The sequence below is a fragment of the Cervus elaphus genome, chromosome X (assembly GCF_910594005.1).
Source record: "Cervus elaphus chromosome X, mCerEla1.1, whole genome shotgun sequence".
In the NCBI taxonomy this organism is placed as follows: Eukaryota; Metazoa; Chordata; class Mammalia; order Artiodactyla; family Cervidae; genus Cervus; species Cervus elaphus.
Genome location: NC_057848.1, coordinates 68817362 through 68829957, shown reverse-complemented (window position 1 = coordinate 68829957; position 12596 = coordinate 68817362). Strand labels below are relative to the sequence as shown.

The 12596-nt window shown below is 40.0% G+C and overlaps 1 protein-coding gene across 1 annotated transcript; it reads left to right on the top strand.

Annotated features, from left to right (window-relative positions):
• Positions 1-655: 655 nt before the first annotated feature.
• LOC122689422 (spermatid nuclear transition protein 4-like) lies at positions 656-1170 on the top strand. The gene is made up of 2 exons (XM_043895833.1): positions 656-778; positions 991-1170. The coding sequence occupies exons 1-2, from the start codon at positions 656-658 to the stop codon at positions 1168-1170; spliced, it is 303 nt and encodes a 100-aa protein (XP_043751768.1).
• The last annotated feature ends 11426 nt before the right edge of the window (positions 1171-12596 follow it).

Sequence of the window (12596 nt, the reverse complement as noted above, 5' to 3'; positions counted from 1 at the left end):
CAGAAAATAATTTAATCAAAATCAGCAGGCTTTAATGCCAGTTGCTCTAGGTAGGGAGATGTTTATTAATGAGAAATGTCTTTTTGTTAGTTTGTAAGACTCATAGCTCCAACAACATTTAAGTTCAGCTATATAGCTTTTGGAGGGATTTTGGGTAAAATACCCAAAATATTCACTAATAATTAAGGGTGGGAGATATCAGAACAAACCACTGAGTAGGACAGAGCCTTGGAGACTAGCTTGGAGGAAAAGATTCTTTCTCTAGCATATGTACAACCACACTTGAACATGGGGAATGAGGTGGGATGGCAGTTCTGCTTAGGGAGACTCTGTCGGGGTGTTAAAGAAAGCCCCTTCTCTGTTAACTGAGCCATCTTTGCTTCATTATCATCCCCCCATTCCCACCCTCTGAGGTTTCAGGAATGATTTGCTGAAATGTCTAAGCTACATCTTAGTCTTCCCTGAAACCTGTCCTACACACAGAGGTGTCATAATTTGTGCTTTATGATGTCCAAGCCCCTCCATAGCCACCATTGGCTAGGGGAGTGCCGTGCTGACCAATCAAAACTGAAGGGTGTGGCCCCTTCATTGTCCTGGGGAGCCACATATATAGCGTGGCCAGTAGGCCTGGGGTAGACCACTAGGAGGCTTCAATATGGCCAAGGTGTCCAGAAAACCAGCAGAGCCTAATTCAGAGACAGACCAACCAACCTCAAGTTCCAAACAGGGGAAGATGAAGAAGGTTCCCGGTCAACCCAAATCCGAAAGTGGTGGCAAAGTAAGATGACCCGACTCAAGCTATTCTCTTTTCACTGATTCCCTCTCTCCCAAGAATCTTACCTTTGCCCTGCCTGGCTCACCCCTCACCCCCCACCGCACCTCAGCCCTGACTCCTTCTCATGAACTCCCCCTTTCTGTCAATATCACATTTTCTACCCCCCTAAACCACTGTCTTTTTGACCTCACTCTGTTGTCCTGTTGTCCTTCCAGGTGCTGAAGACAACCACAAAGGTTAAAAAAACCCTTCAAAGTACTTTGAGTAAAAATGTCTCTGAAAAAACTACCAACTCTATAAGAAAGCTGAAGAAAACTAGACAATCAACACGATTCGGCCATTATCACCGGTTGAATGAGACACTGCGTCAGAATGATCCAGAACAGAACCAATAGTAAGTGCAGAAGCCCATCAGTGGAAGTAAAGACCTGGGCAGCCAGGTTACTTCAGAGTGAGACCGGGGACCTCAAGAAATATCCATGCAGTCTGAGGTCTGAGAAGTTGCCAAGTGTGTAGACATTGAATTTTACAGCAACAGGGTACACTGATGGTAATTCAATAAAAATCAACTTGTGAAAAGTTCTGTGTGTTTCTCCAAGTTCTCTTGTCGTGGTGGGGTGGGGTGGGGAGGAGCAGGGAAGGAAGGGAAGAGACGAATGTGTGAGGAGGGAGGGACAAGGGTCCTGCAGGGTTGGGGGCCAGACTGACAGAATCACAGTTAACCAGCCAGTGGGGGAAAGAAATGCCTCAGGACTGAGTGCTGAAGACAAATTTCTTCAACACTTCAACCCACAAGCAAGACCCAGGACTCGGCGTTTTTTATCTATTAGGTGGCTGGAGGAGGGGCATGACAGAGTGTAGATAACCAGAATGTATGCGGTTTGAGGTGTGTATTGCATGCACAGTCACTCAGTCGTATCCAACTCTTTGTGACCCCTTGGACTATAGCCCACCAGGCTCCTCTGTCCATGAGATTTCCCAGGCAGGAATACCGGAGTGGGTTGCCATTTCCTAGAAGTATGCATGACGTTTCACTTTATGACGTCAGCAACTACAGGTCCTCCGAAGGGCCAAAAGATCTCACGCTACTAAAAATTATTGCTAGGTCCCTAAGGACTAAAGTAATGGTGATAGGAAGCCACAAATGCAACACTGATTAGCCCACTTTCTAAGGAAACAAGCGTGGAGCAGTGGCTTTCCAAGAGCAGGTCAGTGGGAGCTGTCTCTTTTCAGGGCAGGCGATGGTCTATAGAGAACACTAGAACAGCATTATCTCTCCCTCAAAAATCTTTTGTCTTTATTCCTTCCAAAGTTGCTTTTTTCTCTGAAAAGAGGATCCTTTTAGAGGGGTTTTCCTGAAGTATAATTGACATATAATATGTTGCACATATTATAAAGTAACAGTTTGTTAAAGTAACAGTTTGATTAATTTGGTCATATGTGTACACTAGTTAAACCATCACCACAATTTTAAGTGTGAAAATACTCATCACTCTCAGACATCTCCCCTTCCCCTTGGATAATTGTTCCCTCTTGCCCCTTTCTGCATACCCATACTCATATAATCACTGACTTGCTTGCTGTCTCCGTAGATTACATTTTCTAGCATTTTATACAAATGGAATCAATATGTACTCATTTTTAACCAGCTTCTCTCACTCAGCATATTAGAGTCAATGTTCTTGGGTACATCAATAGTACATTTCTTTTTAATATTATGATTGTTGTTTGCTTGAGAGTTAAGTAGCATTTAAATGATGCCACAAACTTTCTTTAATTGTATTTAAAAATTGGTCATTGTAAAGCCGTGTGCAGTCCTAAGAAAGAGAGAGGTACCTTATCCCCTTTACCCTAGTTTCTCCCAATGGTAATATCTTGCATATCTGTAGTACAATATCACAATCAGGAAATTGAAAGTGTTATGATCCATTTACCTTATTCAGCTTCACCAGTTTTATGTGTACGAGCTTGTGTACATGTGTGTGTATAAACTGAAGTGAAGTTGCTCAGTCGTGCCCGACTGTTTGTGACCCCATGGCTCCTCCGTCCATGGGATTTTCCAGGCAAGAATACTGGAGTGTAATGTGTGTGTGTATAGTTCTATGCAATTTTATCACCTGTGTAGATTCCTGTGGTTATCACCACCACAGTGAAGATAAAGTTTCCATCCTAAGAATCTGTCATGCTATTCATCCATATCCACAACTACCTCCCTCCCTCATGATCCCTAGAATCTAGTAATTTGTTCTTTATCTAATTTTGCCATTATAAGAATGCTACATACATGAAATCATGTTAAATAAATGAAATCATTTAACACATAACCTTTTGTGATTGGCTTTTTACATTTGGTATAAATGCCTTGAGATCCATTCAAGTAGTTGTATGTTATCAGTTTTTTTTTTTTTTTTGCTTGCTTTATTGGTGAGTAATATTCTATGGTATGAATGTACCACAGTTTAAAAAAAAAATACTCATTGAAGAACATTTTGGTTGTTTTGCTTTTGCTTTTTTGACTATTAGAAATAAAACTGATATGATTGTTCCTGTCTAGGTTTTTGTGTGAAATTAATTTTATTTCTCTGAGATAAATGTCCATAAGAGTAATTACTGGGTCATATGGTCATGGAGTACTCAGTTTTGTAAGAAATGTCCGTACTTCTTTCTAGAGTGGCTATACCAGTTTACAATGCTGCCAGTGAGAGAGTCAATTCCTAGGCAGATTGATAAGAAGTTCAGGGTCCCCAAGGAGGAGAAAGGGGTCTGGGGCTGTTGAAATGGAGATTGGGGGTCTGGAATTCTCAAGGGGGACAAAAGGACAAACTTTTTTTCCTCTGCATTCCTTAGGCTCAGTAAATTACACTACTCAGTTTAAACTCTGTACTAGGGATTATACAACAACAATGTATCTGGCTGGAGGACAGTTTCTCCTTCCCGAAAACCTTCTGACTAATCCTGATATTTTAGAATGTATATTATGGGAGTGGGTCTGGAGGATCTTTCTATTGTTAAATTCTAATCTTGTTATCCTAAAATGTAAATTGCTGGAGTATGTCTGGTAAAATTTTCACAAACCTGAGGCATTCTTTTGGTTTATTGTAATAACTAATTAAAAGGTATATAACTCCATTGCTAACACTAGCAAGGGAGTACTCTTTCTGCCCCCTTCTGATGTCTATGTCGGAAGCTTTCTCTATCCCTTTATACTTTAATAAAATTCTGTTAAACAAAAGCTCTGAGCAATCAAGCCTCGTCTCTGGCCCCGAATTGAATTCTTCTTTTCCGGAGGCCAAGAATCCTGACGTCTTTTAGTGGGTCAGAAACAACCTTTCACCAGCAGTTCCTCTGGATTCTCACCAGTATTTGGTGTTATAATTAAATATATATATATATATATACACACATATATATATATATATATATATATGTCATTCTGGTTCACGTGTAGTGATCTCTCACTGAAGTTTTTATTTGCATTTCCCTGATGGTTAAGTGTTGAACATCTTTTTCTGTACTCATTTGCCATCTGTGTATCCTTCATTGAGATTTCTATTCATGTCTACAGCCTATTTTTTAAACACTGGTAGAATCAGACTTTCATGAATTTGAACACAAAGCACAGGTTTCCAGGTATACAGAAATACATCTCCATTTTACAATTACTTTTTTAAAAATCTCAATCTTTTTGGACAGGGATAAAAGAATAAACTGTTTCTTATTTAAGCAACAAGATCTTTCTTACTGTAATCTTATGGGCTTTTTAAAGAGCTTATCATCTGAATTTCTAGAACTTCTTGTAACCATATATACATTTTGCCTTCTACACCCACCTACCATCTAGGTGGTTGTTGCCTCCTGGATTCTGGTGAGTTTTTCCATGGTTAAATGCTGTCTTAATTTCTGTATCAACACAGAGCCTCTTTGTTGGCCTCCATAAGTAATATTTTCTTCTTCTAGTCTGGCATTATATAGTCCCTTTAGGCTTTTTGTTTCCTCTTCATGAAATACATGTAGATGCTCATGTACATCCCCTGCTTACAAGATGCTGGATTGGGAGTCCTATCCTTGACATGTAGGATCATCTATTAGAGGCTTATAGTGTGCATTTCCTTCTACTACAAATGCAATGCTCTGCATTATGACAGAGTTATTAACTTTTCTTTATTCTATCACTCCCTCCATCTTTGGTCCTTTCCCATGGGGAAACTGCAACCGAGTCCAGTCCTTCTAGCACACTCTACAGCATTAAGTTCTAAGAGTGTATTTAACCTCAGTATTTGGTGGTGGGTAACACTGAATGCCTGAAACTCCCAGTCATAAAATCCAGTGGCTATCTTGAAACTTAAAGTCTCATAGACAAGAGAAAATTCTACAGCTGTACCATATTGAGGTTTCAAGGGATATTTCTCTATGCTTAGCAGCTCATCAATAGTCTGTCTTCTCCATTTCTTGACCAATTAGCAAAAGGAGAACCATCATACAACAGACATGATGATAAAGGAACACCTGGCCTATAATTTCAAGTTGACATACTAGAAAAGTTCTTGCCCTCTCCCTTCACTCAGGCGCTGGACTACTAGCTATACCTGGGCAGAGAGAAGAGTCCACTGAAAATTAATCACTCTGTTGGCTACATCTATTTATACAAGTTCCTGAAGTCTTATGTGTCATCATACTTTTGATGTTTATAATATCTAAGTCACCACAAGGGGGAAATGGCAGTAGGTCCACTCATGATAGCTGAACCTCGCACTGAAGCTGAGTTCTACAGGGGCCCAGGCCAGTATATGGAGGTCTGGAGGGAGCACCTGATTGCAAATGTGGGGATAAGAGCCTCTTTAGCAGCATGGCTGACCCTGTTCAAATCAACATCCTCTGAATCCAGCTCCTTGCAAAGTAAAAACAAAGGCCAAGAGAAATCACCTTTTAAAGTCACTTAATATATTTCTTTCTTCACCCTTATCAATGAGAGTTGGAAGTCAGCCTATTTTCTCCTAGTCCAGTCATGTTTAGGGCCTCTGTTTCTCTTCAGTGGTTTTGTGTTCTCCTGACTGGTAAAGCTTCAGTATCCTTAGTTCAAACCAGATAGACTATCCTTAGGACTACATGTCTTTGGTAATGAGCACTGAAAATTAAAAAACAAACAAAAAGCAAACAAACAAAAAAACAACCACCAAACAAAGTAGCACACTTAGGATTTCCAGTTCTCAAAAGATGTTCTCTAGTGTGCAAGTCCTTGTTGTTGTTGGCCTGTTCCTTCTTAAGCCATTATGCCTCCTTCTCCAGTTTTTATACATTTAAGAGTTTCTCTAATTTCTGTCTATGACATTTTTAGCAATAACATGATAACCGCAGGAATAAAGGAATCATACAGGTTCACCACATGTACTTATCGTGGGTCACAGATGTAGTCCATTTTCTAGTTGGAATTTTAAATTTTATCACTATTGAATGTCAAGAGTTCATTATACATTTTTGGCTTCCCTGGTGACTCAGACAGTAAAGAATCTGCCTGCAGTGTGGGAGACCTGGGTTCAATCCCAGGGTCAGGAAGATCCCCTGGAGAAGGGATTGGCAATCCACTCTAGTATTCTTGCCTGGAGAATTCCATGGACAGAGGAACCTGGAGGGTCACCATCTATGGGGTTGCAGAGTTGGACATGCCTGAACAACTAACACTTTATACATTTTAGATACAAGTCCTTTGTCAGATAATGTTGTTTATATTTTTCCCAGTCTGTAGCTTATGTTTCATCATCGTTACAGCATGCTTCACAGAGTAAAAGTTATAATTGTGTTTATGAATATTTTCCTTTTATGGATCATGCTTTTGGTGTCTAAGGACTTTCACTTGGTCTTTGGTACTGAACATCTCTAAAATTATAGGTTTACATTTAATCCATGATTTGTCCTCTGTTTTTGTATAAGGTATAAGCTTTGGGCCAAGGTTCTTTAAAAAATTAGCTATATTAATTATTATATAATTATCTATATTAACTATGTCCAATTGCTTCAGGAAAATCTGTTTAAAAAGGCTACTCTTCCTCCATTTTCCTTTTTATTGAAAATAGTTGAGAATATTGTTTTGAGTCTATTTCTGGGTTCTTTATTCTGTTCCATTAATATATGTGTCCATCCCTCAGCAAACACCATGCTATCTTCAGTATTGTGACTATATAGTAAACCATAAAACTAGGTATAGAGACTCCTTCCAATTTATTCTTATATTCTTTGTAATTTTATTATCAGAGTAATATTGGCTTCATAAAATGAGATGAGAAATGTTCTCATCCTCTTTAATTCTGTGATAGAAATTGTAAATTGACATTTACTCTTCTTTAAGTGTTTGGTAGAGTTTTCCAGTGAAATCATGTGGGCATGGGTATATTTCAGGACATAAACTACAAATTCAACCTCTTTATTGGTTATAGGACTAATTATATTGCCTATATAACCTGGTTGGGGTGGGGGTTGCGGTCATTTGGGATTATTTCAAAGGATTGATTCATTTCTTCTAATTTTTCAAGTTTACTAGTTAATAAAAGCATCTACCTATTATCTATTTAATAACTGCAGGATATGTGGTGACATTCCCTGTTTTATCCCTGATATCTGTCATTGTCACCTCTCGTTTTCTCTTTTCAGTCTTGCCAAAGGTTTATCAATTTTATTGATTTTGGGGGAAGAAATAGAGAAAGTCAATAAGAAAAAAAAATCTTCCTTTCAATTTCATTGATTTCTGCTCTTTATTAATTTCCTTCCACTTGCTTTGGGTTTTTTCTCTTTTCTCCTATATTCTTTAGGTAAGAATTTAGGTCTCTGATTCAAGGCCTTTCCTTTTTTCTAATGTAAGCATTTAATGTGATAGATTTCTCAGTGCCACTTAAGTTGCATTCCATATATTTCAATATGTCTTTTCATTGTCATTCAGTTCAATGTCTTTCTTAAAAGTTTTCCTTTGAGATTCTGTCCTTAACCTATGGATTAATTAGAAACATACTTAAATTGCCAATTGTTTAAAGATTTTCCTGTTGTCTTTCATATTTAAAGAATTCTAGTTTGATTCCATTATTCTCTGAAAATATGTTCTGTAAGATTTCATTGTCTTCAATTTGTTGAGGCCCATTTTATGGCCCAGCATAGAGACTATCATGGTATGTGTTCTGTAGACTCTTGAAACAAGTGTGTACTTTGCTGCTGCTGAGTGGAGTGTTATATATATAAATTAGATCCTGTTGGTCGTTGTATTGTTCAGTCATTCTCTTTGCTGATTTTCTGCCTAGTAGTTCTATCATTTGCTGAGTGTTAGGTGTTTGAAGTCCAAGTATAACTGTGGCTAGGTCGATGTCCTCTTTCAACTCTTGTCAGTCTTTCCTTTATATGTATTTGGAAACTCTGTTGTTTTCTTGATATACATTCAGTTATATCTGTGGTGGATTGATACTTTAATAATACTTTAATTGATACTTTAACGTCCCTCTTCACTCTTAGTAATTTTTATTGCTATGATGTCTACTTTATCTGATACTAATATAGTTATTCCTACTTTTTATTTTTAATTGTGATAAAATACACATAACAAAATTCATCATCTTAACCATTTTAAGCATGCATTTCAGTAATATTAAATCCATTTATGTAAGAGATCTCAAAACTGTTTTCACCTAGGAAAACTGAAATTGTACCAATTAAACAACAACTCCTTAGTTCCCTTCCCTCCATTTCTCCATTCAACTTTCTGTTTCTATGAATTTAACAACTCTATGTTGTTGTTGTTTAGTTGCAAAATTGTTTCCAACTTATTGTGACCCCATGGACTGCAACATGCCAGGCTTCCCTGTCCTTCACTATTGTCTGGAGTTAGCTCAATCTCATATCCATTGAGTCCATGATGCCATCCAACCATCTCATTCCACTGCTCCCTTCTCCTTCTGCCCTCAATCTTTCCCAGCATCAGGGTCTTTTCTAATGAGTTCACTCTTTGCATTAGGTGGCCAAAGTATTGGAGCTTCAGCTTCAGCATCAGTCCTTCCAATGAATATTCAGAATTTATTTCCTTTGACTGGCTGGATCTCTGGTCATCCAACGGACTCTCAAGAGTCTTCTTCAGAAGAACAAGATGGCTAAGGAATAGGTGGACGTGGAGTACATCTTTCTCCACGGATACACCAGGAATACACCTCAGACACAGAAGTGCATGCAGAACACCAGCTGAGGGCAGATAGGAGTACCTGATGAGCAGAAAAGAATATATAGAACCATGCAAACCTCGGTAGGACAAAGGAACTAGGGGAAAAAACAGGAGTGTTAGTAGGACTGGACCTGCCCTTGGTGGGTGAGGGAACTGAAGCAGGGGTCTGATCCCCTCATCGGGGCAATTGTCTGAATCAGAGGAGAAACATTTAAAGGCTATGAATGAAACAGCTGATCTGTGGCAGCCTAAATGGAATGAGAATTAGACAGTCCTTGCTGAAGCAATACATACAGTGGACAGGGATGCAGGTCCCCTGGAAGGTGCAGCTGCTGGCAGCTGGAGTTTAGGGATTGTGGAGCAATACCAGGGCAAGGGTTGCTATTGACTTTGGACAGACAGATCGAGGGGGTGTGAGCAAGGAGACTGTGGTGGGAAATGCCTGTGGAGGAAGGCCAGGCAGCCAGGGAAGCAAGGTGATACTACTGAGTCATGCATAGGGGGTGGAGCCATCCCATAGCCTCTCTCCCCACATGCCAGCATCAGCAGCTGAACAATAGAGAGGCTGGCCCATCAGGCACCTGACTCACCAAACTAGAGTAGGAATAGACCCAGAGTACTCCTTTAAGTGACTGATGCACCAAACTACAGAGTAGGAACCCACCCAGGGTGTCCCTTTAAGTGCCTGATGCGCCAATCTACAGAGTAGGACCCCAGCCGGGGCAGGGGAGGTGGCCTCTATATGCCTGACGCACAGAACAACAGAGAAGGACCCCAGGCAAGGGAGCCCTCTAAGTGCCTGAACAGGCAGAGCTACAGAGAAAGACTGGCCAAAGAGGCTTTCTGATACCCAGCTATAAGAGGCTCGAAAAAAGACTGATAGGGCCATAACTCCTGTGGCAGAGGCAGTCTGTGTCCTAACACACTTGGCACCGCCAGGGTCCTCAGAAGCCAAGCAGCTGTGCCACCTTTATGCTCAACTCTCACTGGGGCAGAGCTGCCACAGGCAAAAAAAAAAAAAAAAAATCTTGCATCTATGCACACAGGATCACTTTGGTCATGTCTGACTCTGCGACCCTGTAGACTGTGGCCTGCCAAGCTTCTCTTTCAGGGAGGGGATTTTTCCAGGCAAGAACACTGGAGCGTATTGGCCAATACTGATTGCCATACCCTTCTGATGCTGCTGCTGCTGCTAAGTCGCTTCAGTCGTGTCTGACTCTTAGTGACCCCATGGACTGCAGCCTACCAGGCTTCTCCATCCATGAGATCTTCCAGGCAAGAGTGCTGGAGTGGGTTGCCATTTCCTGCTCCAGCCATCCCCTTCTAGAGCACTATATTTCCTGCTGCCCTAGCCGCCAACTCCCCTGAGTACTTGGTGCTGCCAAACTCCTGTGACCCAAACAGCTGCACCACCTGCACACCTGGCTCTCACAGGGGCAAACCCAAGTCCTCCAGAGCAGCTTCAGAAGCAGTCCCCAGTGGACAACCCACACACAGAGGTGGAAATAAAACCACAATTGAAACCCAGGGGCAGTGTGACTAAGGAAGAAGACCCAAAACCTTCCCACCAGCTGTACAAGCTGTAGATTAAATCCCAGACTCTGTCTATGGAATATATAAAAGGACATTGAGAGCACCCACAAAAGAAAATTCACTAGTTCTGATAGCTGTGGACATTGTAGGCAGGAACACACAGGAGTAGGACCAGATTAGAATCTGAGCTGCCCCCACAGCAGGTCCAGAAATAAGCACAGTGTTGAAGGGTATCCTAAGGAGGTGAAGTAGACTATGACTCCCAGCGAGGGAAATGACTCTAACAGCAGTGATTCAAGAAAAACATTTATTATTCTTATGTTTAGACTTGTACTATAGATTCTTTTGCATTTTCCCCCTTTATCCCCCTCTGTTGTCAGTTCAGTTCAGTTGCTCAGTCATGATCAAGTTGGGTTTATTCCAGGGATGCAAGGATTCTTCAATATTCTCAAATCAATCAATGTCCCCCCCCAAAAAATTATTTTTATTAGTTGGAGGCTAATTACTTTACAACATTGTAGTGGTTTTTGCCATATGTTGACATGAATCAGCCATGGATTTACATGTGTTCCCCATCCTGAACCCCCCTCCCACCTCCCTCCCTATCCCATCCCTCTGGGTCATCCCAGTGCACCAGCCCTGAGCACTTGTCTCATGCATCCAACCTGGACTGGCGATCTGTTTCACACTTGATAATATACATGTTTCAATGCTGTTCTCTCAGATCATCCCACCCTCACCTTCTCCCATAGAGTCTAAAAGTCTGTTCTATACATCTGTGTGATACACCATATTAACAAATTGAAAGATAAAAACCATATGACCATCTCAATAGATGCAGAAGAAGCCTTTGACAAAATTCAGCACCCATTTATGATTAAAACTCTTCCAAAAATAGGCATAGAAGGAACCTACCTCAACATAGTAAAGAACATATATTATAAGCCTACAGCAAACATTATTCCCAATAGTGAAAAACTGAAAGCATTCTCCCTAAGATCAGGAAAAAGAGAAGGGTGTCCACTTTCACCTCTATTATTTAAGATACTTCTGGAAGTCCTAGCTACAGCAATCACAGAAGAAAAAGAATTAAAAGAAATCCAGATCGGAAAAGAAGTGAAGCTCTCAGTGTTTGCAGATGACATGATACTGTACCGAGAAACCCTAAAGGTAGTATCAGAACATTACTAGAGATAATCAGTGAATTTAGCAAAGGTGCAGGATACAAAATCAATACACAGAAATCATCTGTATTTGTATATACTAACAATGAAAAATCAGAAAAAGAAATTAAGGAATCAATCCCATTCACCACTGCAACAAAAAGAATTAAATATCTAGGAATAAACTTACCTAAGGAGACAAAAGAACCATACACAGAAAATTATAAGACATTAATGAAAGAAATCAAAGATGACATAAACCAATGGAGAGATATTCCATGTTCCTGGGTGGGAAGAATCAATATTGTGAAAATTACCATACTACCAAATGCAATCTACAGATTCAATGTGATCTCTATCAAATTACCAATGACATTTTTCACTGAACTAGAACAAAAAAATTCACAATTTTATGGAAACACAAAAGACCCTGAAAGGCCAAAGCATCCTGAGAAAGAAGAATGGAGCTGGAGGAATCAACCTTCCTGACTTCAGATTATACTACAAAGCTACAGTCGTCAAGACAGTATTTTACTGGCACAAAAACAGAAACAGAGAACAATGGAACAAGATATAAAGTCCAGAAATAAACCCATGCATCAATGGGTACCTTATTTTTGACAAAGGAGGCAAGAATACACAATGGGGCAAAGACAGCCTCTTCAATCAATGGTGCTGGGAAAACTGGACAGCTACATGTAAAAGAACGAAATTAGAACACTTCCTTACACCATACACGAAGATAAACTCAAAATGGTACTACATGTAAGACCAGAAACTATAAAACTCTTAGAGGAAAACATAAGTAGAACACTCCATGACATAAATCAAAGCAAGGTCCTATTTGACTCACCTCCTAGAGTAATGGATATAAAAAGAAAAGTAAACAAGTGGGACCTGATTAAACCCATAAGTTTTTGCACAGCAAAGGAAA

What these genes read in the sequence shown, in the direction of transcription:
- LOC122689422 (XM_043895833.1), top strand. Translation starts at nt 656, where the DNA reads ATGGCCAAGGTGTCCAGAAAACCAGCAGAGCCTAATTCAGAGACAGAC. An exon ending in AATCCGAAAGTGGTGGCAAA is followed by an intron (nt 779 to 990) that starts GTAAGATGACCC and finishes TTGTCCTTCCAG; the next exon opens with GTGCTGAAGACAACCACAAA.